This window comes from Leptonotus elevatus, chromosome 2, assembly GCF_054856555.1.
Source record: "Leptonotus elevatus isolate MCC_2025b chromosome 2, RoL_Lele_1.0, whole genome shotgun sequence".
Taxonomy (NCBI): domain Eukaryota; kingdom Metazoa; phylum Chordata; class Actinopteri; order Syngnathiformes; family Syngnathidae; genus Leptonotus; species Leptonotus elevatus.
In genome coordinates this window covers 5,259,573-5,284,094 of record NC_141240.1, presented here as the reverse complement: position 1 = coordinate 5,284,094, position 24,522 = coordinate 5,259,573, and the positions used below count along the sequence as shown (strand labels likewise).

At 43.5% G+C, this 24,522-nt stretch overlaps 1 protein-coding gene across 12 annotated transcripts in view; it reads left to right on the top strand.

The window, feature by feature from the left end:
- The first annotated feature begins 2,125 nt into the window (after positions 1-2,125).
- LOC147178252 (mitogen-activated protein kinase kinase kinase kinase 4-like) overlaps positions 2,126-24,522 on the top strand; it is a 43,992-nt gene continuing 21,595 nt past the window's right edge. For 9 of the 12 annotated variants that reach the window (XM_086067567.1, XM_086067560.1, XM_086067559.1 and 6 more), the window contains exons 1-12: positions 2,126-2,405; positions 2,735-2,800; positions 12,170-12,226; positions 14,374-14,499; positions 14,667-14,777; positions 15,763-15,853; positions 15,942-16,072; positions 16,136-16,190; positions 16,274-16,352; positions 18,198-18,373; positions 18,447-18,519; positions 18,620-18,830. In XM_086067567.1, the coding sequence (XP_085923693.1) occupies positions 2,349-2,405; positions 2,735-2,800; positions 12,170-12,226; positions 14,374-14,499; positions 14,667-14,777; positions 15,763-15,853; positions 15,942-16,072; positions 16,136-16,190; positions 16,274-16,352; positions 18,198-18,373; positions 18,447-18,519; positions 18,620-18,830 (1,233 nt within the window). In that variant the 5' untranslated portion in view covers positions 2,126-2,348. The remainder of the gene's footprint in view (positions 2,406-2,734; positions 2,801-12,169; positions 12,227-14,373; positions 14,500-14,666; positions 14,778-15,762; positions 15,854-15,941; positions 16,073-16,135; positions 16,191-16,273; positions 16,353-18,197; positions 18,374-18,446; positions 18,520-18,619; positions 18,831-24,522) is intronic. The other 3 variants (XM_086067566.1, XM_086067565.1, XM_086067564.1) reach the window with 1 other exon arrangement.

The following is a 24,522-nucleotide window of genomic DNA, read 5'->3' as shown; positions in this document are numbered from 1 at the left end:
TGTAATGAGAGGACAAACAGCCAAATTGTGTTTATCTCAGTGTTTAACCTTAAGATGGCACCAAACACTCGGGTTTTGCCCCAAATTCAAGCTTTAAACAAACATGCACTAAATTTAGTGTTGAGTTACCCTTTAAATATTGGTGCCGATTAATTGCTGTTTTAGACATTATTAGTGATAGAGAATTATGTCCGGTCCTGCCTGTGATGTGTATCAAGACATGGGAAAAGGAAGTGGGGGGTGGCTTACTATACTGGTTATTACTAGGGATGTAACGATATCCAAACATCACAATACAATATTATCACAATATGAAGGTCACGATAATTATTACGATAATATTGTGGGGAGGTTCGCAATATAAAAAAAGGTCACAAAAAAAGAGCTCATACTAAAAAAAAAAGCACATTATGTGCTTTTGTACATAACAGCAATGCATAGAAACCTCCTACAATCTCTAATAACACTTAATATTGAGACACTTACTTGCTAATGCATGCACACATTGAGTTCCTCCACATATTGACTCGGTTCACAAGCATATTATGTTCCCCTTCATCTGACCATTAGCATGGATATTAAACATAGAAGGGTCAAAACTAACCTTGCTCTGCAAGCTGAATTCTTGCGGTATTTGTGAGTTCACAAAATCCCGAGAATACATCTTGTACTGTGCGCGTTAATTTCCACCGATTGGACCAATCACAGAGCGACATTGTGTTTGGGGCGTGATATGCAGCTGGGATGAAATGAGGAAGCGTGGACGCCGGGGGGAAACAATCAAGCCTAACATGGACGAATGGACGCTGCAATTAATTCTGTTCTTGCAGAATTACTCACCGTTTCCTTGTTGAATGTTGAACAGCGAAAGGCTCTTCGTGTATATTAAGCTGGTAAAGATGCTCGTGCTTGACGAGAAGGAAGACATTTTTATCCGTGGCCGTGATTGGTCAGAACAAATGTGTACAAGATGCCGCATCGTCCAATCAGCTCGAAGTATTGTACAGAATGCCCCACCTTTCCCGAGCAAATCACCGCGGAACAGTCCCAGATTGATATTGTGGAGAACTCCCTTGAGTGATGATGAAATTGTGGCAATTTTATTATCGCGATATCACGATATTGCCGTTATCGGTACATCCCAAGTTATTAGGAAGGGCCTTTTTTTTGTGTGTGAATGAGTTAGTTATTTACTAATGATTTCTCTAAAACAAATTAATGAAATTGAAAATGCAAGCTAATGTCATTTTCCTGATGAAAAAATACAAGACTATTTATGAGTGAAAAATAGGCCATCACGGCTGGAGTTTCCCTTTAATTAATGTACTGTAACTGTTCATGTGTGTCTGTCCTGATTTATACTACTTTTATGTATTTATGTGGAAATGTCATTGGATCCTCATAGCTAGACTTTTGCACAGTATTGTATGTCAAGGTATTAAGAATTTATCAATGTACTAAAAAAAAAAAACACGTTGTTTGTGCTTATTTTGTCCCATTCGGGCCACCTTAGAACTACTGCATCGTCCTGTAGACAGTACATACAGCCAGGTATACTGTATTGACTGAGTAAGTGAGCATCACTTCTGAGGTGGCCCAGTCACTCGCCACAGTTGCCACACCCTTATCGACCAATATTGACAATGTAGTCTTCATGCGCATGACCACAAGCGTGAGGATGGGGTTGTACATCTCTTACGAACTACGTGTAGTAGCTGGTAATTGTGGTGGTATGGTGAATTGGTAATGGAGTGATGATCTAAATCGACTTGTCCTTGCTACATGTGTGGAGGCCCAGTTGTCAACTAAGTCTTCGGAGCGGTTCAGAACCGCCGCTGGTTCGGCTCTATTAAAATTGCGTCAAGCTATTGAGAAGCGGGCACGAACAAACAACAAAAAAACGGAAGTTGGGCACTAATTCGTTCAGTGTAGAATATTTAAAGAAAGGGTCAACATTGAGGCTCATAAAAACAAGAAACATCACTCTCTGATAAAATATTTAAGATTGGTTATTTGTGTTCACGTTGAGTCACAAGGAAATATGTCGATTGCAATAAAATACAAAACGCAATCTCCAGAAGGAGAACTTTTACGTTGAAATATTGTTGGCGGAAGTCACTAACCCTGATTCAGGACACAGGCTAGGCGGCGAGGAAGCTAACAGGGAGTCCGCTGCTGCCACCTCAACATGGAGTAGGAAGAGTCTAGAGTTCACTGCCGAAAAGCGGACTCCGCGCAGAGGAATAGGCGACAGCCATTAATTCAATATATCCGCTGAGCTCCTGGCAAATGAGACATTCGTGGACACGTTATTAGCTGTAAAGGGAAACACGGCTTTTGTATGAAAGATGGCGAACGACTCCCCAGCTAAAAGTCTAGTAGACATCGACTTGGCTTCGCTGCGGGTGAGTGCTTCCGACCCGAGACTGTGTGTTTTTTAAATGTTTTCTTTGCGTGTATTTAACGCTATTCGACAAGCCACACGCCGTAGTGTTTGGCTAACGTGAGTGGCCTTCAGTCGAGGCACAGATGCCTCTCTTGTCTCAGGCAAAGCGGTGAAAACGAGCCCTGAGCCGCGGCGAGGTGTTGCCGCTGTCTGCTTTTCCTTTGTTCCTCATGTATTTGGCACATGAGGCTTAACCAGGGCGCAACAGCTGGCTCACCGCGCACAATGCTCCTCACAACACTGAATATATACTTTTCTATCTATTCTGTCTTTTCTTTTCTCTTCTAGGACCCAGCCGGGATATTTGAATTGGTGGAGGTGGTTGGAAATGGCACCTACGGACAAGTATACAAGGTTGGTTGGAGGCGCAGTGCGTGCTCTGTCCTGCAGGAGACAGATGATCACCACACGCTTGTTTTTTTCCCGTTTTCTCCCCCACTGAGCTCCTCCGTGAGAACAAAACAACTCCCGTTTTCAAATGGAAATCTTGCAGATGTTGCTGTCAGACTACGTTGCTGATGTGTGCTGCAGAAACATGACATCACTTTTGTCTAGGCTCAGTTGTCTGACCCTGATTTGGAGGTGTTAATTGTTAATGAAACCAAATGTGAGCTTTAAGTAAAACAAGTGCATCAGGTAGTTTGATTCTTCAACTGTCTTACAAAACTCACCTTATTAAAAAGTAGAAGAGAAGGCACAGATGGGGAAACAACTAATCTTATTGCATGCGGTCCTTCGAAGTCAGAACCAATTGTCATTTTCTGCTCGCATCAGAACAAAGTCTAGTTTAGTGAATGGGAATCCTCCTTACTAGAAGCTTTTGGTGTCATGTTTCTCTTTTAGAAATTAACTTTGCTGGCTATTAGAAGGGAGAGCATCCACATTGACATGCACAAATTCGCTAACGTTATTACTGCATGTCCAAGTGCCTAATTCAAAATTAACTCAGTTTTTGACTGTCGATTTACTGTCAGATTCATAAATATTTAACCATCAACACAAATGTCATGTTTTTGGCTAGTTATTGGATAGATTTGCCGTTAAATAACACAAGAAGACTTTCAGCTTTAATTTGGGGTACTGTATTTACATCCAAAATCAGGTGAACGGTGTGGGAGTTACAACAGTTTGTATATTATGTGGCTTCTGTTTAAGAACCAAAAGTAAAGTACAAGTGACTGTTTAGCTGTTCCATGGTGAGTGTAATTATCCCCATTATACCAATTACAAGTTGCAGATTTAAAGGTCTAAAGTGCATTTCAAGTGTGCTATTTGCATTTGGAATCTATTGCTGTCGAATCTCAATATGTCATGACATCCAAAATACTAGGTGTATTGTCTAAATCAACTGCTTGGAACATTCGTAAAAGGAAAGAACGCACAGATGAGCTCAGCAACACCAAAAGACCACCGAAAACAGCTGTGGTTAGTTTTGGATTTGAATTCTGGTTGCTCCAGGGGATGATTGAAGAATGTTAAAAAGTGGGAGGCATGAATGCAAACTGTTGTGAATCATACTCCATTCACAAGAAAAGCCTGGTGGGCTGCCGGACTAATAAAACACTGGGGGAAAGCGTGTGTCAGGTGTTTCCGCAAGCTTTCCGATGATACGAACCTTTTGACACAAACCTTTTGAAAATAGGAAGTAGGCTGAAGAAAGAACGTGTCTAGAAGATTTTTTTTTTTTTAATCTCTGCGTATTGGCTGAGATCTGTCAAATTGGCACGGGTTATGCAAATTAGGCTGCCGTGGGCTCCTATTTAGAATTAATTTTGATTCATCAACATACGCAAAGTCATGCGAACTGTTGTAAATCCAACAGGGATTTTGCGTTTATATGCCCTTCATGTGCACAGAGTACGAACATTCCTACGCATGTTAGTGAATGTTGCACAATGTCTGTAAGTACCGGTATGTTGATAAGGTTTGTAATCATGCTTATCCTGCATTCGAGGAAGGTTGGAAGTTAGAATTATCCCAGTTGGCTTTTCCCAGTTCCGACCTCGAAGCGTTGAAGGTGGAAGTAAATTAAATAAATAAAAAAGTAAAATTGTTTTATTATTTTGGTCCTCAAAACACATTTTGGCCTCCAGTAAACATGCCTTCTCTGAATTTTCCTTCATTCATGTATTTATCTTATTTCATAAGCATTCCATACAGTTCAGTAGTTCACCGTATAATTTCATGCATAGAGATAGTAGGGATGTAATGATATCCAAACATCACGATACGATAAATATCACATTATGAACGTCACGATACGATAATTATCGCGATATTGTGGGGCGGTTGGCGATCTAAAAACATGCTAACAATACTCAATAAGATCTCCTGAGCTTGTTAAAAAAAGCTCATATAATATTGTTACATCCCTAAGAGATAGCGGCATACTGTCACGTACGTTGTGTTACGTGAAGTTAGGCCGAATATTTATGAATGAAGAAAGTTATCTAGTTTTATACTCACGTAAATTGTGTTTTACCATTAACGATGCGTTTCCATAGTGGTCGCCATTGTAGAGTGACGTCACATCGAAGTTGGACGGTGATACTTTTTTTCCCCCAACTTCGCAAGTGATTTCCGAGTTCAAGGGGGCATTCCCGTACACACTTCCTGGTTTGAGGTCGGAAAAGTCAGACTTCCCAAGCTATATTATCTAGGAGAGTCTGGTAGGGTCACTCATGGCAAACAGGTCCGAGCTGAGGGCCACACAAAACAGCTCACAGATCCCTTATGACACGTACAATAAATGGACGGTTGATTTCCTTGCCCAACGTGGGTCCCCGTTCCCATGGGCTCACCACTGGTGGGAGGGGTCAAAGGGGATCAGGTGCATAGTGAGCTGGGTGGCAGTCAAGGGCGGGGACCTTGGTGGTCTGATCTCTGGCTACAGAAGCTAGCTCTTGGGACATGGTATGTCACCTCTCTGGCGGGGAAGGAGCCCGAGCCGGTGTGTGAGGTAGAGAAATTCCGACTAGATATAGTTGAAGTCTCCTCCACACACGGCTTGGGCTCTGGTACCAATCCTTTCGAAAGGGGTTGGACTCCCTTCCACTCTGGAGTTGCACACTGTGAGAGGCGCAGAGCAGGTGCGGGCATACTTATTGCCCCCCGGCTAGGCGCCTGCATGTTAGGGTTCACCCCGGTAGTCGAGAGGGTAGCCTCCCTCCGCTTTCGGGTGGAGCGGGACGAGTCCTGACTGTTGTTTGTGCCTATACACCAAACAGCATTTCAGGGTACCCACCATTTTTGGAGTCCTTGAGGGGTATGCTGGAGAGCACTCCCCCTGGGGACTCCATCGTTTTGCTGGGTGACTTAAACGCTCACGTGGGCAATGACAGTGAGACCTGGATGGCCATGATTGGGAAGAACGACCCCTTCCATCAGAAGGAACCCGAGTGGTGTTCTGTTATTGGAATTCTGTGCTAGTCATGGATTGTCCATAACGAACAAATGTTTACGCATAAGGGTGTCCATATGTGCACGCCAGGACACCCTGGGCTGCAGTTTGATGATTGACTTTGTGGTTGTATCATCGGAATTGCAGCCGCGAGTTTTGGACATTCGGATGAAGAAAGGGGCTGAGCTGTCAATTGATCACCACCTGGTGGTGTGTTTGCTCCGATGGTGGAAGAAGATGCTGGTCCGAGGGTGAGAGTTTGCTGGAGATGACTGGCAGAAACCCCTGTCAGAAAAAGTTTCAACACTCACCTCCATCAGAGCTTTGCCCTTGTCTCAGGAGAGGTGGGGGACATTGAGTCCGAGTGGACCATGTTCTGCGCCTCCATTGTTAAGGCGGTCGATTGGAGCTCTGGCAGTAAGGTGGTTGGTGCCTGTCATGGTGGCAATCCTCGAACCCGCTGGTGGACAACAGCGGTAAGGGATGCCATCAAGCTGAAGGAGGAGTCCTATCGGGCCTTTTTGGCCTGTGGGACTCCAGAGGCTGCTGACAGGTGTACCAGCTAGCCAAGTGAAATACGGCTTTGGCGGTTGCTGAGGCAAAAACTCGGGCACGGGAGGAGTTCGGCGAGGCCATGGAAAATGACTTCCGGACAGTTTCGAGGAAATTCTGGTCCACCATCTGTAGGGATGGGTACCTTACACATTTGAACTAGTACTGTTCTAATTCTCGGTACCTGGGAATCGTTACGATACTCAACTGTACCAATTTTCAGTACTTTTGTAGGCAGAAGCAGTAGCGAAGATCTTGTCTGGACACTATTGGCGAAGAAGAACAGTCGGCAAGTTTCCACTGTCATTCACATACTGTATATCGTGATATATTGGTGAGGAAATTTCTGACACTATATTGTGTATCGTGATATTATCGTTATCGTGTGCCACATATCGTCACAGTATTGAATCGTGAGTTACCCGTATTGTCCCATCCCTAGTGCTGATCGACTGTGAAGATCTGAGGTCAGAGTGTGGAGGTGTTTAAATGTCACCCACCCCGCAGGGATCTACTCCTATATTACAGTACATCCAGAAAGTATTCGCAGCGCTTCATTTTCCACCTTCTGTGTTATGTTACAGTTTAAGGCTGGGAGATATCTGTCTATTATCAACGTATTTTCACGGGGGTCGCGGGCGAGCTTGTGCCTATCTCAGCTGTCTTCGGGCAGTAGACGGGGTACGCCCTGAACTGGTTGCCAGCCACTCGCAGGGCACACACAGAATAACAACCATTCACACTCACAATCACAGAGTGTTCACTTAACCTACCATGCATGTTTTTCAAACCCGAGTACCCTTGTGCAATGTACTTGTGTATTTCCCTTTCCTGTATTCACTATTGCTGCCGAAACAATGCAAATTTCTCCAATGTGGCAATAATAAAGGTCATTATATTTTAAATGTAATATAACAAATATAATTTTAACCATATAGCCTTCCTTTACCACATCTCCACAACGCTTTGAATACCATCCAGATTCACTGTATGACCATTAACTCTTTTACTGCCAAAAACGTTAAATAACGTTTAGTAAAATTCTACGGAGGGGCGCCAAAGACGTTAAAAGACATTCACTATGTTTTTTTTTTTTGTTTTTTTTTTGGAAAAGGGTGGAGGAAAGCCTTGGCCAGCTGTGCTGAAAGTATCAAGCAGATATAGTTAGTATAATGACTAGTTTTGGCCCCTAGATGGGAGCGATGACTCTCTTTGGACAAGATTGGGTGGGCGTCAGTAGAAGACGTGAGGCGGAGCTAGAGTGTTGAGGGGACAATGGCTGATGAAGCAACAATGGCGACCGGTTGCAAGCAGCTCACGCTTGAGCATTTTTTTCAAAGACGAAAAGCATCGACTAATGCTAAACAGCGCATTGATGACGACGATGATGATGATGATGGTGACTCCGAGCTTGACACCGAAGTTGGAAGCGTTGACGCGGCGGCTATGATCACGTCATAAAGCCTCACCGGCTAGCGATGCTAACGGCGGAAAACGAGCACTTCTGCACAAGCGGACGTTCAATCGGACGATGAAGAGTAGTCGAAAAGCATCGACTAATACTAAAGAGCACATAGATGTCGACGATGATGATGATGGTGACTCCCGAGGTTGACGCCGAAGTTGGAAGCGTTGACGCGGCGGCTATGATCACGTCATAAAGCCTCACCGGCTAGCGATGCTAACGCCGGAAAACGTGGAGCACAACCGAGCACAGGCGGACGTTCAATCGGACGATGAAGAGTACCCCGAGTCCAATGCATATTCATCGGTGGAGCGGGTGCAGTCTGATCACGGAGAAGACTGGTTCTGGACTACGATGCCACCATGAATGGAGTGGATAAGATGGATCAGAACATCTACCACCCGGTATAGGAACTGAAGGACATGAGGAAGCCAGACGTAACACCACCGTAATGTAACCGTATCATGATCCTGATAGTAGACTTGATGGCAACATGGTCAAACACACACTGCAGTATATACTTGCTATTCCCCGGAAAAAACGGCCGGCAAGAAAGTGTAGCGTCTGCACGCGAAGGGGCAATCGCAGTGAAACTAATCTGTTGTGCAAATCCTGTTGCGTCTCCTTGCACGCAAGGGAGTGTTACACAAAAAGAAAAACTAGTTGAAACATCCACATAATTGTAAATAGTACCACAGTTGCACACATTTGTAAATAGTTTGCCAAATTGTTGTGTCAAATTGTTACACTGTTTAATGTAAATAAACTTATTTTGCTATCAAAAAAAACTTTTTCATTGTTGGTGGTAGTAGTCTTTTACATAAGTAAAGCACTGTTAAGATGTTTGTGGCGTCATTCATGGAAAAAAAAGGTGTCAAATTCACTAGAGTGCATGAAATAATATTGCTTCACTAAAAGCTTGATTTCTCCGTATTTTGGTCCAAAACAAGAGCATTTGAGTGAAACTAACCATTTTCTATTGTTGATTACTGAAGAACGGAATAAGGTAGAAACAAACTTTTTTTTCTGATGAAAGATGAGAGTTCAATCTTTGATTTGGTAGTATGTGTGTTTCCATAGTCCAAACACAAAATTTTTTGTGGACCTTAAAAGATCAGTCAAAATGCTTAAATCGGCTGGCACCTACAGCATCCCTTTTCTGAAAACGTCTGGCAGTCAAAGAGTTAAAGGCTGACATTTTTTTGGTAATCCGGCGGGTCCCGGGAATGGGAGTCAACTTGACCATTAATCACAAGATTGGCACCAGACAGGATAAAAGTTCAGAGCAGACGAAAAAAAACTCTGACAGATGCGATATATATATATATATATATATATATATAATTAGGGGTGTGAATTGCCTAGTACCTGACGATTCGATTCGTATCACGATTCATAGGTCACGATTCGATTCGATACTGATTAATCCCGATAGAAATCTATAAATTGATTATTGCGATTTTTTTGTTTGTTTTGTTTTTAAACTCAAATTTAGAAAATACTAATCAGTAAACTTGTACATGTACACTGTAAGATTTGTATGAAAATGTATTTATCTGAAAAGTCAGGTTGCAGTCTTTCATGTTTGAACAGCACTGAAATAAAATATTAAGGCTTAATGTTCCATTAATATAACATTGTTCTATGCTTAATGTGTAAATCCTAACACTAAGTAAGACGTTTTGTGGAATATTCCCATAAAAAATAGATGTTTAAAAATCGATTCGGCCGCATATTGAATCGATTCGAGAATTGAGCGCTGTAATATCGCGATATATTGCCGAAACGATTTTTTTCTACCACCCCATATATATATATATATATATATATATATATATTTTTTTTTAATGTAGCTATCTCCAAAAGGAGAGTGGTACAGGAGTGGGAGTCATTCTGAATAGGAGCAGGACGGGGCATGATTTATTTATTTACTGTGGACTGGGACGGGAAGAGTCTTTTTCTTTCTGTGGGAGTGGGATGAGACGAGAGTGAAAATCCACTCCAATCTCAACCTCTAATGTCCATTTTTGGAAAACTTAATGATACACAGTAATGATCACAGTAAAATGTGTCTTGTGTTTCTCAGGTGAGTTTGATAGTGGGATACTACGAACATAGCTGCTTTATTCGTGCCATGCCAAAAGAAAAAGACAAAAATATCAACATCACTAGTCAATCAGGTGGTCAGTGGTTGTGCAAAATCTTTGGCTAATGCTAAATGCTATCTTGGTTCACAGTTCAACAGGTGTAAACAAGTGTGTGTGTGTATATATATATATATATATATATATATATATATATATATATATATATATATACATACACACACACACACACACACACACACACACACACACACACTTACCAGATACGCTAACTTCCTTGCTCACCATTCTCCAAGCCTGCACCTTTTTGGCTCAGACTTGATATTGAAAGCTGGCTCTGTTGGACAGCTCACAGACCGCAATGATTATTTTACTCATCCATTGTGTCTCCACTCTACCTGCACAGGAAGCCATGTGTGTGACATAGTAAGTACGTTCTCAGTGCTTAACTAGCTGTCATGACGCGATGTGTGTTTTCCAGTTTAAATTTACAAACTTGAGTAAATGTGCTCGCCCCCACTCGCAACGTCTCAAATGCGTCACATATGCAAACCGCATTGGTGTTATATGTAATTGCGTCATAAGAATAGTTCCATTTGTGTTCAGTCTGACCGCAGCATAAGGACGGCATTTGGTTTTGTATTCCCTCATTACATTCATCCGAATGGAAAAATATTAAATGCAACATAACATGCAGTGTTTCTTCAGACTCTCAAGCTGACACATTTCTTTTTGGGCCATCTTCCCTCATAACGACCCTCAGCCTAATCACAAGTCAAAAGACCCACTGTGTTCTCTGAGTGGCTGATCCTTTGGAACAAAACTTTCGGTGTTCTTGTGTGCATTTCACCTTTCAATTCATTATCACAATGTGTTGGAGTTGAGACACAAAGGAAGCCAATGGCAGACAGGATGTACTCATGCATGCACATTGCGCAACCGACTTGCAAGGTTAATTTAAAGGGATACTAATTTTGCAATTTTCCGCAGTAAAACGTTAATAGTTTGTGGAACATAAATTTGATACCATGACATAATTTTTCATGTCCAATTAACGGCTTTAAAAAAGCATTTTGCCACTTGCTGTCAACTAAAAATGACATCATGTGTTGAGTGCTCACGTAACAACCAATCACATCTCAACTTGTAAACATTAGGTAAGCCCTGATTGGTTGTTACCTGATATGGGATGTCATTTTCAGTCGACACTAAATGGCAAAATGCCTTTTTAAAGGTGTTAATTGTACATTAAAAATAATGACGTTATGACTGACCAATTTTTGCAGAATTTACATACTTTTTCTTGCAATCACTCATGAGTGGAAAGAAACACCACATCTACACAGTATGTAATTTTTTAAGTGTTATGTAATATCTTGATTTTGCCTTGTCTCCACCTCCCTTCCCTGCTTGCATCCTCACTTGACTTGGGATTGAATGGTAAATCCTAGATAATGCTGGTAGGGGAATGAGTAATGCACAACTCTGGATGTCTTGTGCTGCTACTAGATCCTTTCTTTAGACAACGGCAAGAATGTGTTCGGTTGCATTGTTTTCTCCCTAAGATTTTGGCTGAAGGTGGAGATGGTGTTCTCGCGCTGCTCCTGTCACAAGGAAGGTCACATGCACATTGCTGACCTTTTATTAAAAAAAAAGAAAAGAAACCCATGATGCTTGCATTCCGTCCCTCCCTACCTGCGTGAACCAATATGGACCTTAAGGTCGCCTTGCACCCATGTGGCAAGTTAAAAGGCCAGTTAAGCGATGCCGTCAGTTATGCAGCAAAGTGTCACCTTTAAGCTTACACTGTTGTGGAATCAAGCCACTTTTGGACAGTTGTCCCTGAGGCTCAAGGTGAAAAAAGGCACAAATTCTGATGGCTGTTTGAAATTAAAGTGCACCAGTACCAGCAGCTTGTGCTGGGTTCGCAAGCCAAGATGGCTACCTCTTTGTTTTTGCAGCACACAGTAGCCTTCTGGGATCAAAGTGGAGTACATTAAAGATTGAAGTGGCTTTTATTATGAAAATCAGTTCTAGACTATGGTTGGTGTTCTTGCAAAAGTGATGACTGTGTTGTGTGCGTCGTGTGTGAATGTGATTTGTGTAGTTGAAAGTGTGTAGAATTGATTGAGATTTAATGTAACCAGTGTTTGTGGAGTTTGGTGAGATTTTGAAACCACTTCTGCCATTTCTTCTAACAGGGACGACATGTCAAGACTGGACAGCTGGCTGCCATTAAGGTCATGGACGTCACAGAGGTAAAGCCTAACAGTTCTTTTTACATTGATTCAGGGGGACGTCCAGAGCATAAAACATGCACATGAGCCGCGTTTCCACCACAGGACGTTCGGGTATGGGGAGGGGCGTAGGGACTTTCACAGGAACCATCCTCTCAGCCGGCCCGCTTGTGGCTGTGTCTCCACTGCGTAGTACGGCCCATTTCGCGACATCACGAGTTTCGATCGACACGTAAACGCTGTGCGACGCTTTCTCCCGTGACGTCACCCAAGCACCGCGTGACAAAAATCACAACAAGGAAAGAGAAAAACTTTAGGTTGTTTCTATTCTGTTTTTCTCTGCTTTTTATTTTATGTACTTGGCATGGATGGATGGTTTGAGTGAGAGGAGACTGCGTTTAGATGAAGAATTTGAAGAGGCTGACTCGCAAGTCACGAGTTTTGATCGACATGTTATCGCCTTGCGACGGTTTCTGTGATGTCACCCAAGCACGGCGCCGCAAAAATCAGAACGAGGAAAGAGAAAAACTTATGGCGGCTGCTGTTTTTTATTTTTATTTTTTTATTATATAAATGTACTTGGCATGGATGGATGGTTTGAGTGACAGGAGACGGTGTATAGATGAAGAATTTGAAAAGGCTAACAGTAGAGTGGAACAAAAACAGGCAAAGGATTAGCAAGAGAATTGTTTGGGTGGAAGAGACTTAAGCCGAGAATGCATCTTCGTCGCGCATGAAGGTAAGATAATTTTTTTTATACAAAATAATTTTTAGCCCGATCAGGAGTTTATCGGGCCGGCGGCGTACCTACCCTTGAGTAAGACCTCTGCTCGTCCCCGTAAAATCCTGTAAATGTGGCTCGGTTGGGAAGGCTCCTGCAGTGGAGACGCGCACATACGGGGCTGGACCCGTAAATTTACCCCGAAGTTCCTTCGGTGGAAATGCGGCTATGGACACATGTGACCGCACGTATATACAGAGCTACATACCGTAAATGTCTTTTGGGTAATGTGCATCAAAAGGCAGTCAGCAAGCTGGCTTCAGCAGGTTCTATCTGTAGACAAATTAGTTTGATAGGTTTGGCTCTCTAGCCTCATGATTCTCCCTGGTCTCCTGCAATGTGAAAGTGCAGCAAAACAACCAATCTGGGTTTCAAACTGGGCCTCTCTTGCTTCAGTTAACCCATTAAGGCCGGGAACGCGTGACTGCGCTTCTACCGTTTAAGCCGGGGTCGCTCCAGCGCTCTTCTCCTAAAGCCGGGAGAGCCGATTCGTCATTTTGTTTTGTTTTGACCAATTCTTGGTCTCTTAGCCGATTAAATGCATCAGAATATGTACGAGAGGGTAACGTGGGCCTCGTAGCAGGTCCTGGAATTTTAAAGGCCAATTTTTTAAAATATCTTACTGTTTTCATGAAATATACTGTATTTTCTTTATAAAAGACCTGACTTATTGCACTTTAAGACAATTGAGAATATTCCAATTTATATTTACAATTATTGAATCAGAATTATGAAAATATTTTCATTTCATCCTTGCTAATGTCAATGTTCCTTTAACATTTAAGTGATTATAACACGTTACTTTCATCAATAAATTAAATCATTTGACCAGTTACTGCCGCTGCAAAATTTCATTTAGAATTTAATATTTGTGGAGTTTTTATCATGACCTTGATATTTAGGGACAATTGATGTTTCATAATTAATCGATATATTGTATTTAAGTTAATCGAATGGGGGGGAAAAAAATCCAAATTGAATCAAACTGAACTCTTGTGAATCGAAATTAAATCGATTGAGGAAATTACAATCGATACCCAGCCCTAATTAAAACCTTTGTTTAAAAACTTTGTGCTTACTTGTTTTGTCTTTGACTAATATTTTAATTGTTGATGGGAAACATTTAAACATGCAAAAAAGGAAATCAGGAAGGGTGCGAGCATTGTCACACCACTATAATTACTACCAGTCAAGCCATACATTTTAATTTGGCCAGGATTCCTTTCACGAATGAGGTTATTTTTCTGCCACATGGCATCCCAGTAGCTTGAAACAAACACTGGACATTGGGAACTTGTACCTCTTATAACCTTTTCATCAGAAATGCTTAATGTGTTGTGTCTCACTCACTCTCTCACTCACTCAGATAACATTTGTTTGTGTGCAGGATGAAGAGGAGGAAATTAAACTGGAGATTAATATGCTGAAGAAGTACTCCCACCACAGAAACATTGCCACCTACTATGGCGCATTTATTAAAAAGAGTCCACCTGGACATGATGACCAGCTTTGGGTAAATCATTCTGTACATATCTACACACATAAACCGATACAAGAATGCTAACGTTTGGGAAAAGGTTGACAATCATGTAACCACCATATATTTTTTCGCTTTTTGTGTTTGTCAGATAATGTTTGTCCGCTTATGCTTATTTTTTCAACATATTTTTGGGGCTTTAGTTAGTGATGGAGTTCTGTGGGGCTGGTTCCATCACAGACCTAGTGAAAAACACCAAGGGGAACCAGCTGAAGGAAGACTGGATTGCCTACATCTCCAGAGAAATCCTCAGAGTAAGTGCGCTTTTTCCTTTCGCTTCTCATCTCTTTTTTTTTTTAAATAATTGATTAATTTCAAAGAATTTATTACTTTCTGAAAGTGTACCACGGCTTGTTACGGTCCCTGTAAAGTGACATCTTAGATTGGTTTCTAGTAGATAGAGGTTCAATGATTAATCGACAACTAATTGATTATCAAATTAATTGATCATCATTTTAGATAAATTAATCGTTTAGATAGCTTTTTCAATTTAAAATTGTCCACAATCCATTTCGGCTCATCAACAGCATATGTTCTCCGATTTCTGTAGTCCTCCATGAAAGCAAGACGGATCATCTTTGTGTTGAATCAAATTCAAACATTTGCTTTTACTCTGGAAAACAATGATCAAAATATTTTCAGACCCGTTCCAAACCAAAACAATTTACTGAATCCTAAATTTCTTTGTCAATTGTCTACACTGCCAATTTGAAATAATGTCCTGGTTTTCAATGAATGGATGGAATTTAAAACCTTTTTCAAAATCTGATTCATCAGTTAATCAAAAAATAATGACCAGATTCGTCGGTTACTAATATAATTGTTAGTTGCAGCCTTAGTTTCAATACACAAGTACATTTGATACTTGTTGGCATAGGCTTTGGTGCAGTAAGATCTCGCTGGCTGTGTCCACTACCCTCTTTTCATGCCAGCTAGCAAGCTCGCTTGGGTAGCTGGCTGGCCCATTTCAGCTTCCATTGTGATGGCTTAGGTGGCACTGCCATGCTTTGGTTATCTTGCTCCACCTTTGACTTCTTTTTATTTACCATGTGGTGGTTGATCCTGCTCTACTTTCTCCTATTCATCTTTTGTGGCCCACGTCCACCTCCATCATTGGCCCCTATCCAGACACCGGCTTTGCTCGATCGGTGCTCTGTTTGTTTGTGCGGATCCTTGGGCTTGGCTGCTGTCAAATATCTCAGCTGACTCACTTATGTCCTCTGTTTGTGTCTCTGGTAGGGTCTGGCCCACCTACATGCCCACCACGTCATCCACCGTGACATCAAGGGCCAGAATGTCCTATTGACGGAGAATGCTGAAGTCAAATTAGGTGAGCTGAAAAACCCTGCTGTTTGTCAAAAGAATTTGGTGCAGATCTTATCTGACAACGATCAATGGTGCCTGCCATCCCCCCGCAGTGGATTTTGGTGTAAGTGCCCAGCTTGATCGAACTGTGGGCAGGAGAAACACCTTCATCGGTACTCCCTATTGGATGGCCCCTGAAGTCATCGCCTGCGACGAGAACCCCGATGCAACATACGACTACAGAGTAAGACCCTCTTTTGTTTGTGTTCTGTGCGCGTGCGTGGCTGACACTGTTAATTTCTTGCAGAGTGATCTGTGGTCTTGCGGCATCACAGCAATTGAGATGGCTGAAGGAGCGCCACGTAAGGGCTTCTTTCTGCTTCCTGCTTTGCAAACACAGTTTTAGGGTTGTCTCTGACGTATGATGCGTGCTGTGTACTTGCAGCGCTTTGTGACATGCACCCCATGCGAGCACTCTTCCTGATTCCAAGGAACCCACCTCCAAGGCTCAAATCCAAAAAATGGTGAGTTAAGTCTGTACCGTTAAGTAAAAACTGATCTTTGTCTTTATCTGCAGAGCCCCAACTCTCTTCCTTAAGCCAGCCGCATAACAAGCGATGAGGCTTAACGCCTCTCAACAATTAAGTGTCAAGCCAAATATTAAGCCAATGTATCCTATTGGCCCTTGAATGTTCTAAACCAATGGCAGGGCAGCTTTTTCATATTGAGACAAAACCTAGGTATCGGTTCGGTATTGTTATCAGCCGATACTGCAAAACTGGGTAACGGAATCGCTATCGGGTGCCAAAAAACGGTAACGGAACAACACTACTTACAATGTTCTTTTGACTGATGTCAGTCTTGTCAAGCACCCGAATCATTTCCAGGCTAAGGAGGTGGAATTTGGTCTTGCTAAATCACAAGCCATGTGACTGAATCTTGCCCGATTATTTGCAGAATGACGATTTACAGTGAACAGTATCTTTGCACGCTGATTCGCCAAATGAGGATTTTATCATTTTTTTTCTTACTTTGCAGCTAATCCATGGACCTGTTCATTTTTAATGACAGTGACCGTGTTAATACTCGATAATGTAAAATTGAACATCGTGAAAGAAACTGACGATATAAAGTGCCCACCCTAACCCTAGCTGCTCCCCAAAGACAGCTGGGTATGTGCTTCAGCACACCCGTAACATTTGTGAGGATAAGAAGTTCAGAAAATAGATGGATGGATGAATACACAATTATGATAGTACATTCAACATTTATTAAACTTTGCTGCTTGTACCAGAATTACGGACATATTTATAAATTATGGTGTAACTTCAATTGAGGGTGATAATGTGCCTTCAACATTTTTAGCTGTAAAAGCTGCATAACATTGTTTGCTTATTGGCATTAAAGCCATTGGCCCTATGTAGCAATTTGCCCCAAAATATCTTTACTATAGCCTTTTTATTTGGCCATTTATGACTCAAAACATCTAATCTTTAGCAGATGAACACCTCAGCTGTTCACAATGGGTTCTCCTGCAAGCCTCTGGCCAATAGTTTGTAGACTGGAGTCAGGTTAGAATTTCCCGCCCTCTGCGGCTGTGACGTCATGTGCGCATTGTGTAAGTGAGAAGGGAGTGTGCAGTTAAATTATTTAGCCACATGTGGCAATAGCGATTTGAAATTAAATTTTCTGCAGTGGGCCAATGAAAGTGCCACTGTCACCTACTGTAGTGGTTGTGTGGCTATAAAAAAAAAGTGTTCCTTGGAGGTGGGCCTGCCTCACTATTTGAGAAGGGCTGGGCTGCTTTTACTGAAAATGAATATCTGCTCAAATACAGTTTTTTGGCCTCCTCAACTACTAATAATTTACCCTGAAAAAAACATCCTCCAGACATGACTCTCCTTATGTCAGAAATGGAATCAAGCATCAGCCACGGCGTGCTTCAAAATATTGTTTCCCAACGTCAGGGCTCACTCTTTTTTGTGGCAGGCGAGGAGGTAGGTTTGCAAGGGTCAATTTGTTCATGGTTGTTCAGTTCTGTCTAGTTCACGGGCATCGTTCAGTGCATCTTGCATCGTGACTTTTAAATCCCATCTGAATGCTTTCCTTATTATAACAATCAAACTTAAACAAAATTTTAATTGTACTGTTTCACCTATTTTCTCACTCTTACACTTGAATCATAGTCATTTAACACTTGAAACGTTTTATAATTACATAAATAGTTTTAAAAATAGTACTGTCAAAACAATCGTACTGTATATCTGTTAAACACAGTACAATTAAATTTGAATGAATTTCTGCTGTGTATGCAGGGCCAATGTCAAACCCATTTGTAACTGAATTGAATCCCAATTTTGCATGTCCAGGTCCAAAAAGTTTTTCAGTTTCATCGAAAGCTGCCTGGTGAAGAACTACACACAGCGGCCGCCAACCGAACAGTTGCTTAAACATCCCTTCATTCGTGACCAACCCAATGAGAGGCAGGTCCGAATTCAGCTGAAAGACCACATTGATCGCACTAAGAAGAAGAGGGGCGAGAAAGGTGCATTTGTCTCCCCAATTCTGAAGAACTGTTATGTGACGTTAGCATCACTTAGAATGTCTCCTGTGCACAGATGAGACAGAGTACGAGTACAGTGGCAGTGAGGAGGAGGAAGAGGATCCAGCAGAGCAGGAGGGTGAACCAAGGTTTGGTTGCATCAGAGTTCTTCTACGTGCTGTCACAACTTACTCTTCACTACATGTACTACAACAGTTTAACATGTGTCTGATTGCTCTCATGGCCTAGCTCCATTGTTAATGTGCCGGGTGAGTCAACGCTGCGCCGGGACTTCATCCGCCTACAGCAGGAGAACAAGGAGAGGTCGGAGGCATTACGCCGTCAGCAACTGCTTCAGGAGCAGCAGCTTCGTGAGCAGGAAGAATACAAGCGACAACTACTGGCCGAGAGGCAGAAGCGTATTGAGCAGCAGAAGGAGCAGCGGCGGCGTCTAGAGGAGGTTAGATAGACCACAACTCCATTCTAACTCTTGAGTTGTTAAGATTTGTAACACATTTGTTACCCAAAGCTGCCAACTGTTACGATTGTCCATTATTTGTTACGGAAATCACTCAGCGCTACCTTGTTACAACCGTTCCGGGTGTTTATTGTTTAAAAAACAAAACATCATGGGTAGGGCTGGGCAATATGGCCCAAAATTCATATCACGGTATAAACTACATCCCTTCACAGTAACTGTATATCACGGTACAGAATTAAGTGTTTTTTAATTTATTTTTTTGAATAAATAATTTGCTTACTGGTTTACGTAGTCCTTTATAGAAGCTAAACGGATTTTGAAAAAACAATGAAAGAATACATTTATTTTGGATAACATTTATTGTGCAAATCTCAAATCAAAATTATGCATATGCAGTATGGCTTGCGGTGTGCAGGCTAGCTAGATTTGATAGGGGGCGTGGTGAAGGAACTCGTGTGCATGCTAACTAAAAATTAATATTAGGGCTGCAGCTATCAAATATTTTGGTATTCAGATATCCTACTGAAAATTCTACCAAATAACCGGGTATTTAGATAGAAATATATATTCTTGATTGGTTAAAGAACAATTATAAATACAGAAGACAAAAAACACATTTGCACGCAATAATGAATAACCAACTAGTTTTAATTTTTTAGATAATCAACTTTTTTTTCTTTTTTTAAATTCAAACTGTGCTTTAGTAGCACACTATTTTCCTCTCTGAATCTCTCCCCATAGATTTTGGCCTATACGACGATAAGTGACGTCTGAATCACAGTAGCGATTTTGGGGAACTTAAGCACTGCTAGCTAGCGCGGCTAGCTTGCTGCTTAGTGCTGCTCGCTGGCAGCCTCCGTTAAACGCTGGTAATGTCAGCATATTTATGTCTTGCTGCTCTTAACTGGAGCTTAAATGGGATTTTAGGACGAAGTTGTGTTACTGCCTTCTGTCGCAAGTTTGGTGCTGTCACAAACTGAATAGACGAGTCACGTCAGCCCTTATGCTGCATTACGTTGCGACGACACGCTTCCGGAACCAACTTCAAAATAAAAGCGATACAGTGCATTTATCTCATGCTACTTGGTATTGTGAGGTTTATCTAGAAATTAATTTTCTCTCACCGCGTTGGCGCCGTGTACTGTCATGCATACTGCCGTTCGCTTGACTACGACTTCCTCAATAGACAGATGTCACGTCCAATTTCTGCTTTTCTCCTTTCTTTTCTGCTATTGACACTTGTTTACAACTGACATTATGCACGTGTCGACACTTAACGTCAACGTGTGCCGGGGGGCTCACTCACCGTCAACGGTATGTTGTGCGCGTCGCCGTATTTACGCTAGTCGGGGCAGCCCTAATGTGACGACGTCACCAACATGCACTACCGCGTTAAGACGGTAGAGTCAAAATATCTACCTTCGGCAAAATTGATACCTTATATTGAATACATCGCTCAGCCCTCATGGGTCACATTGTTAAAACATGTTAAAACAAGCAAAAATGTTAGATAATCGCGATCTTACCATGTTTGCCAACATACCATGACGTTCTTCTGTTGGTGGCTCTGGGGAGGTAATGCATCACTCCACTCCACTGCGATGTAGGAAGCTAGCGGAGTTGGGCGTTACCTGAAAGCTACTTGAGGAAACACGATTGCTGCTAGTCTTATTAGATTAAAGTCTTATTAGATTAATATCAACACATTTGGTAATCGTGCTGATGTTGGCGAACGGTTGGATAGTAGTAGGATACTTTTTAAACCCATTCTTCAGCTTATTGGGAGCCAGTTCAAATATTTTAGGACTGGAGTGATATGTTCTGATCTCTTTGTTTTGGTCCGCACCTGAGCTACAGCGTCCTGATTGAGCTGCAACTGTCTGATGCTCTTTTGAGAGAGTCCTGTCAGAAGACTGTTGCGAAAATCAAGTATGCTAGAGATGGATATGTTTCTCTTAGTCTGCTTTGAGCATTCAGTCCTTCAGTCTGGATATGTTTTTCAGTTGGTAAAAGGCTGTTTTAGTGATGAATTTGATATGATTGCTGAAAGTCTCTTTGTCCTCCGTGAGCCGACATTTTACCATGGTGGAGGGGTTTGTGTGTCTCAATGATCCTTGGAGCTATATTGTCTGGGTCTTTATGCCCCTGGCAGGGTCACCCATCGCAAACAGGTCCTAGGTGAGGGACCAGACCAAGCACGGCTCACATGACTCCTTATGATGCATGCAATTATTGGAAAAACGTTTCCCTTGCCCGGATGCGGGTCACCAGGTCCCCCTATGGAGCCAGGCCTGGAGGTGGGGCTCGTTGGCATCCATAGGGCCCGGCTGGGCATAGCTTGAAGAGGCAACGTGGGTCCCCCTTCCAATGGGCTCACCACCAGTGGGAGGGGCCAAAGGGATTTGGTGCAGAGAGAGCTGGGCAGCAGCCAAGGGTGGGGACCGATCCCCGGCTACAGAAGCTGGCTCTTGGGACATGGAATGTCACCTCTTTGGCGGGGAAGGAGCCTGAGCTGGTGTGTGAGGCCGAGAAGTCCCGACTAGTCATAGTCGGACTCCACTCACAGCTTGGGCTCTGGTACCAGTCTTCTCGAGAGGGGTTGGACTCTCTTCCACTCTGGAGTTGCCAACGGTGAGAGGCGCAGAGCAGGTATGAGCATACTAATTGATATTGGTAGAGGTAGCTTCCCTCCATCTTTGGGTGGGGGGGACTGGTCCTGACTGTTGTTTGTGCCTATGCACCAAACCGCATTTCAGAGTACCCACCCTTTTTGGAGTCCTTGGAGGGTGTGCTGGACAGCGCTCTTCCTGTGGACTCTCTTGTTCTGCTGGGGGACTTCAGCGCTCACGTGGGCAATGACAGTGAGACCTGGAGGGCCGTGATTGGGAGGAACGCCCCTCACCCCCGATCAGAACCTGAGTGGTGTTATTTTATTTTATTTATTTATGGTGCACTTGGCACCAGGACACCCTAGGCCGCCGTTCGATGATCAACTTTGTAGTCGTGTCATCGGAATTGCGGCCGCATGTTTTGGAGCGCTGGTGATCAGTTGGTGGGGGAAGATACCTGGCAGACCCAAACTCATTGTGAGGGTTTGCTGGGAACTTCTGGTGGAATCCCAGCAGAACTTCTCCCTTGTTCCGTGGGAGTCAGGGGACATTAAGTCCGAGTGGGTCATGTTCCACGCCGCCATTGTTGAGGCAGCTGATCTGAGCTGTGGCCGTAAGGTGGTCGCGAACCTGCTGGTGGACACCAGCGGTAAGGGCTGCCATCAGGCTGAAAGAGTCACGTCTTCCTTTGACGAAGCAGTCTGCGGACTCTGAGGTTGGCTCTCCTATCTCAAGGTTTGAGGTGACCGAGGTGGTTGGAACGCTCCTCGGTGGCAGGGCCCCGGGGGTGGATAAGATCCGCCCGGAGTTCCTAAAGGCTCTGGATGTTGTGGTCTTCAACATTGCGTGGTCATCGGGGACATTGCCTCTGGATTGGCATACTGGGGTGGTGGTCCCCCTTTTTAAGAAGGGGGGCCGGAGGGTGTGTTCCAACTATAAAGGGATCACACTCCTCAGCCTCCCTGGTAAGGTCTATTCAGGGGTGCTGGAGAGGAGGGTCCGTCGGGTAGTCGAATCTCAGATTCAGGAGGAGCAGTGTGGTTTTCGTCCCGGCTGGAGACCAGTTGACCAGCTCTACACCCTCAGCAGGGTCCTCGAGGGTGCGTGGGCGTTCGCCCAACCAGTTTACATGTGTTTTGCGTATTTGGAGAAGACGTCCGACCGGATCGTTCGGGGAGTCCTGTGGGTGGTACTTCGGGAGTACGGAATATCGAGCCCCCTGTTACGGGCTGTTCGGTCCCTGTACGACCGGTGTCAGAGTTTGGTCTGCAATGCCGGCAGTAAGTTGGATTCGTTGGCGGGTTGGACTCCGCCAAGGCTGCCCTTTGTCTCAGATTCTGTTCATAACTTTTTTGGACAGAATTTCTAGGCGCAGCCGAGGCGTTAAGGGGGTCCGGTTTGGTAGCCGCAGCATTACATTTCTGCTTTTTGCACATGATGTGGTGCTGTTTGCTTCATCAAGCCGTGATCTCCAACTCCCACTGGAGCGGTTTGCAGCCGAGTGTGAAGCGGTTGGGATGAAGATCTGCACCTCCAAATCTGAGACCATGGTCCTCAGTCGGAAAAGGGTGGCGTGCCCTCTCCGGTCCCAAGTAGAGGAGTTTAAGTATTTTGGGGTCTTGTTCATGAGTGATGGCAGGATGGAGCGGGAGATCGACAGGCGGATCAGTGCAGCGTCTGCAGTGATGCGGGCTCTGTATTGGTCCGTTGTGGTGAAGGAGCGGAGTCGAAAGGCGAAGTTCTCGATTTACTGGTTGATCTAGGTTCTTACCCTCACCTATGGTCACAAGCTGTGCATGTCCCACCGGCGGGAGGCCCCGGGGACGACCCAGGACGCGCTGGAGAGACTATGTCTCTCGGCTGGCGCGGGAACACCGTGGGCTCCTGCCAGGGAAGCTGGTAGAAGTGACTGGGGAGAGGGAAGTCAGGGCTGGATGGATGCTGAAAGTCAGGTATGAGTCTTATCAGTATTCCAAATTGGTCTTTGGTTTCTAAAGGCAGTGACTCGATGTGTTTTCTAACAACAATCCTCTTTTCTTTATTGCCGAAAACTATGACCTTTGTTTTGGTTTAACTGAAGGAAATTTGGGTTCATCCAGTTAATTTACTTGAGACAGTGACACAATACTAGGCATGAAAATCCCTAGCCTTTCTGCGAAATTTGCCGCTTTGAATCCAAAATAGGTCACCTATGTGAATCGTGCATATCCAATGAGAAAATATTTCAGGGAGGGGGGGGGGGGGGGTGCGGATCACCAGAGAGTCAGTGCATCACTGATTGGGATCGGTACAGAAGACGGCAACGATTCACGTTAAATCAAACAGCCATGTTCAGAAGCACATCTTAAGTTGTGACTGTCTGGGAGTAGATGTGTTGGTAATTTTCTATGGCGCACTTGAACGCAGCAGTGTACGCACAACCAGTGTACGACGTCACCCACTCGAGATAGCAAGCAAGCGAGATTTGACTGGCTAGAAGCCAAATGAGAGTGAAGCTTCGCGGTCCCTAGCATGCTTTGCTTGAGGGTGGTGCCCCACACCTGCATGGACTTCTTGGTGCTGAGGCCGAGCGGCGGCTGAAAAGTCCCCGTCATCAGCTACCATATGCAGGTAGCACCGCCGCGACACCTGCCTCTCCTCGGCGCGGACCACACATTGCAGATGTCAGTCTTCACCCATCGATTTGAATCATGTTATAAGGTGTGAGGCTTTGCCATCGTTACAATATATAACTTATACCATATTTTTTATTTCATGGTTAACGATAAAACTGCAAAATCTTGTGGCCAACCTTTAGCACTAGCAAACATTACGTACCGCGTTGGATACAGTCTACATTGGGTTTGCTCCCAAGTCCCAATTATTCTCTTCATTGTCATTCATGTCCTCTTCCAGCTGTCATTTTTTGCGAGATTTCACTCCAAGATGGAATCAAATTCATTGCGCTACGTGCGCAATCTGCGCATGCACATTCTTGAAAAACAACTGCACAAGGACCCTAATAACACTTATCGTCTGTTCTTGTAGTACTGCTTAATTTTGTTCTTTATGTTGTTCATTGC